General features: G+C 37.2%; 1 protein-coding gene across 1 annotated transcript; it reads right to left on the reverse strand.

The window, feature by feature from the left end:
* Positions 1–785: 785 nt before the first annotated feature.
* On the reverse strand, positions 786–3,881 carry LOC105110187 (aspartic proteinase Asp1-like). The gene is made up of 8 exons (XM_011005136.1): positions 3,542–3,881; positions 2,732–2,849; positions 2,404–2,630; positions 1,994–2,227; positions 1,745–1,883; positions 1,447–1,641; positions 1,257–1,329; positions 786–1,159 (listed from the first exon to the last, which is right to left on the reverse strand). Exons 1-8 carry the CDS (start codon positions 3,736–3,738, stop codon positions 1,065–1,067), a joined length of 1,278 nt encoding a protein of 425 aa, XP_011003438.1. The 5' UTR covers positions 3,739–3,881; the 3' UTR covers positions 786–1,064.
* Positions 3,882–4,210: the final 329 nt, after the last annotated feature.

Genomic DNA, 4,210 nt, shown 5'->3' on the forward strand with positions numbered 1-4,210 from the left:
CTCTCTCCTCAATGTTATTTTGTAGGTCCTCGAGTTCCTCCATTATCTCACTGTTCCATTCATGGAAATCATCGGCGCAACCTCCATTGCTGGCTTCAAAGTCCACGGAACAGCTGCTAACTCTTTTTTTACTATTAATTTAAGAAGCAACTTTTATTTGCTTTTCAACCACTCAACCCTGCTTTTTTTTTTTTCGGAGTTGCTTCTTCTAACAGTTGAATTTGCCATTACACATACCAAAATAACCTTTCTTTGAGGCCTCCCTCGAGTTTGTATAGTTCTCCTGTTAGTTCAGGCCCAAGACCAAAATATGACGGTCACAGTCAGACCTCTCAGCCTCTCAGGTTGTGCAACTACATCGTTCAGTTGACTAGCAGTGGCTGGTATGTTGACTGCTGTTTAGCTGTCAGCGACGCTGTGTTTGGGTTTCCCTAGTGGTAGGGAAATTAATAAAGGAGATGAGAATGCAAGACATGCAGGTGGAGATTCTACAGTGAGAGACTAGTACAACTCTTCAATTGCTTTATGGATTTTGGTTAGCTCTAGATTCTAATTTTCACTTCATATGTTATAAATAAATGCTTTGCCTTGAATTAAATTTGAAAATTAATTATCATTAAATTAACGTTGTGATTAGTTAATGAATTTCATTCTAAACATGCCTGTCTGTTTTCCTTGACAAAATGGAAATTTGTACTTCGTTTATCTGATTGTGTATAAAAGTGTATTTGGTCCGGCAACAACAACGCGCAAAGCTTATAATCTTCTTTGTACAGTCATCGAAATAGTAACTAAGTCAAATTTTCTTGTATTTAATCATGTTTCTATCTTGCAGCAGAAATGGAACGAGGACTCGCATGAGTCTACATGTTCTGTGATAAACAATAATTTTTTTCTTGATATGTGGGATAATCCCATTTGCGTCATCTATGCTTGAATGTTCCTGTGCATGTGTCTATTGTCTCTAATGACATGAAGTTGCCTTTTATTTTTTGGTGAAAAGATCCGGTCTTCTAGAAATCCAAGATTGAGCAATTAAAAAGAAGATATTACGAGAGAATGGTTCAGGACTGGGGAAGTCTATCGCAATTTGCAGGGAACCATCCGATCTGTTGTTTCTCATTGTCATAAATCACCACTCTGTCTTGCATAAAAATATCTGTGGATAGCAAAGAACAGAGGAATCAGATTCATTTGATTAGGAAATATAGAGGGTTTTGTTAGATAGGGTTCGTGATTCTGTTAATTTCTCTCACCTCCAATCGCATTGAAGTTTCCCAGATGTTGCTCGCTGCCATTCAGAATCCCTAAACACACATTCCCATCCTTCTGAAATGGGAGAGGTTGTTAGATATGCTTCCTGATTGCAGGAAATAAGTAAATGGTGTCTAAATGTATGATTGCTAATTGCAGGAAACATCTAAAGTGATTTCTTGAGGTGCTTACAGTGATGATCAGATAGTCTTCAGGTGCCAACTGCAGCTGCACATTTTTTGCATTCATAAAGCTTATGGTTAAGGGCTTGAAGTAACTCTTGATATCAAGAATAGATTTGATAGGTTTTGCAGTTTTCCAGCATACTGCAAGTTCCTTCTCCTCTGGTGCATCTTTTAATGGCTTTCCAGCAAGATCCTTCCTTACCTGAGACAGAAAGTTATTGATTCGTATAACACGATATTTTACTGAATGTTTCTTTATCTGATCCAGGGCTATTTCCCAAAATAAAAAATCAAGTATATCTCACCAGATTGAGTGTACTCTGGTAAACTTGAGCATTGAAGTAGGTATAGGAGCTCCCACTATCAAAAATAAGCTGTAGTCCCTTTATGCCAGTGGGCTTTCCACCAAAAAGAAGTTCTGCTGGTCCTGATGAGTATAGTGTGCTGGGAAAAGAAAGAACGAGTGAATTTTAATTGAAGCAACTAAGCAAAATAAAAGTGGAGAGTAATGGCTTAAAGAAGGAAAGGAACAGAGCCAGAGGTAGAGACTCTACTCTGATGAACTGCGTATCATTGGTGTCCAGGTGATTCCTGAAGATGGAAAAAGATGATCTCCAAAGAATAAAAAGCCTCCCCTTGCCCTACTGAAACAGTGGCCAACCACATTTTGCGTGATACCCAGGGTTCGTAGCTGTGAAAGAATGCTTGCTTTACCTCTGCCAAGGCCAAGGATCCCAGCTGTGTCAGGAGGTGGGTGTGGGCCAAGATGTTTTTGATCATATCCACACCTGCAGGATTGCAACGTTTTCTCAAGATTGTGTTCATGCTCATATAACATGGCACACCAAATTTTATACTAGCTAACAAAATAAAAACTCAGTTTCTTTGAAGCTTAGTTGTGTGCTATTAAGCACAAACAAAACTAAAAGGGTGCGTCAGCTAGGGTGGAATGCATGATACGCACCCAAAGGCCATTTTAGGTTGGAGAAGAGTGCCATTGGTTAATCTTAGCGGAAAGGAGTCTGACAGCAGCACGCCAATAGATGAACCAAGATCAGCATACTCGATTTCATAGTCACACTGGTCATCTGGGGCGTCGCAATGGTAGTTTTCCCCTGTGCTGACGGCCTGGCATATGGAATTTGAACAAGGCACAAGATTGTTCTTTGGTTTGTAAAGCTTATCACGTGGCTGCACATAGTATTTTGTAAAGCATATTAAACACTCGGCGAGGATATATGATAAGACTTCTTTACATGTTGATTATTGTCATCATACAAGGACACTTTTACCTTAGTGCAACCTTTGCATGGAGCATCACACTGGACCCAGGTGAGGTCGCTTCCAGTATCTATGTCAAAGTCAAAAGGCTTTGGTGGGTTGCCTATGTTGAGAATCACAGAGTAGTACCTGCAAATTGTAAGAAGCATCATCATGACTCCACTACAATTAAAGCTTTTAAAAAGAAGAGATAAATCAAGTTACAAACTTGAAATATCAATCATAAGGAATTCTGGAAAATGGTTTCAATCAGGAATTATTAAGGCAGGAATTCATTTTTCTAAGCCATGTCTTTCTTTTGCCGAGGCAACTTAAATATAGAATTATTTCTCCAAGAAAAAACACTTGATATAAAATTGTTTTGTGAGAAACTGGTCTAGTCAACACTTTCCAGAGAAAGAGTAAGAAGATCTCAAGAAATGCTAAAGAAACTACGTAGGACTACAAAGGGGTCTCGATTGTTCCTAGAAGAATCCATCAAGTGGAATTGAATCAGCAGAATGCTAGTGGAAATGTTACACAAACAGGAGAAAGATCCAGTTGCGGCAGTCAAATAAGAAAATAAAATAAAGCTGCAAATCTAGTGAAAAAAAAAATGATCGTAGAGGCGATGGATTCAGAGTTGATGAATGGCCAAGCAATTCTTACCAGACTAACAAGAAAATTATTCCAAACTAAAAACAAAATACCTAAAAATACTTTTTATAAAACAAACTAATTTTTTTTTTTAAAAAAGAAAGTACCAAGAAACAGAGTATCAAATTCCAATATGAATCCAACATTTTCATTTTATTTCTGCGAAGAATCATGAAAACACACACCCAGTAGGATAAACATTTCCGGTGACACGAAAGAAAACAGAGGAGCCAAGACGATCGTTAGCAGGGGTGCTTGACTCTCCTTTGATGGGTGTTTGACTGGCAGCAGAGAAACAGCCTTGAAAATCAGCAGATATTACCATGAAGAACAAGAACATCATCATCATCAATGATACGCTTCTTTTGCTTTTCTTTTCCATCTTCTCAAATCTTTATAGTCAATTATGTTGTCACCAAAAAGGTATTGTTGTGGCTTGTAACTTGATCAAGAAAAACAAGGAAGAGAGAAGCTCTGTGTCAAGAGCGAGATTGTAATCTACTTGGCTTTTTGCCTCAATAGAGACGTGAGTCTCGGCATTATATATATGTGGCATGTCTCCACGTGTATTACAACGGGGATTAAAAATAAAAATAATAAAATTTTGGTAGGATTTTTCTTTTCTCTTGGTTTCATGGCATTTTAAGCCTTAAAATATCAGGGTTATAATAAATCGAGTGCTTGTATTAATTTGATTAATTTTTTTAAAACTATAATATTTTGAGATAAATTTTAACACTCTATTTGGTTTGATCATTTTTATTGTCCAACAATCCTTTTAAGAAAAAATATTTTTGTGTATTTTGTGCTCAAAATCTTTACATGTCCTAATAACAATTTAATCCAATTTTAAA

This window comes from Populus euphratica, unplaced genomic scaffold (genome assembly GCF_000495115.2).
Source record: "Populus euphratica unplaced genomic scaffold, PopEup_1.0 scaffold445.1, whole genome shotgun sequence".
Taxonomy (NCBI): domain Eukaryota; kingdom Viridiplantae; phylum Streptophyta; class Magnoliopsida; order Malpighiales; family Salicaceae; genus Populus; species Populus euphratica.

Coding starts and splice junctions, on each gene's coding strand:
- LOC105110187 (XM_011005136.1), bottom strand. CDS start 3,738: ATGGAAAAGAAAAGCAAAAGAAGCGTATCATTGATGATGATGATGTTC. Junction 2,631..2,731: donor CATGCAAAGGTTGCACTAAG/GTAAAAGTGTCC, acceptor TACTATGTGCAG/CCACGTGATAAGCTTTACAA. Junction 1,642..1,744: donor ACCAGAGTACACTCAATCTG/GTGAGATATACT, acceptor TTTCTGTCTCAG/GTAAGGAAGGATCTTGCTGG.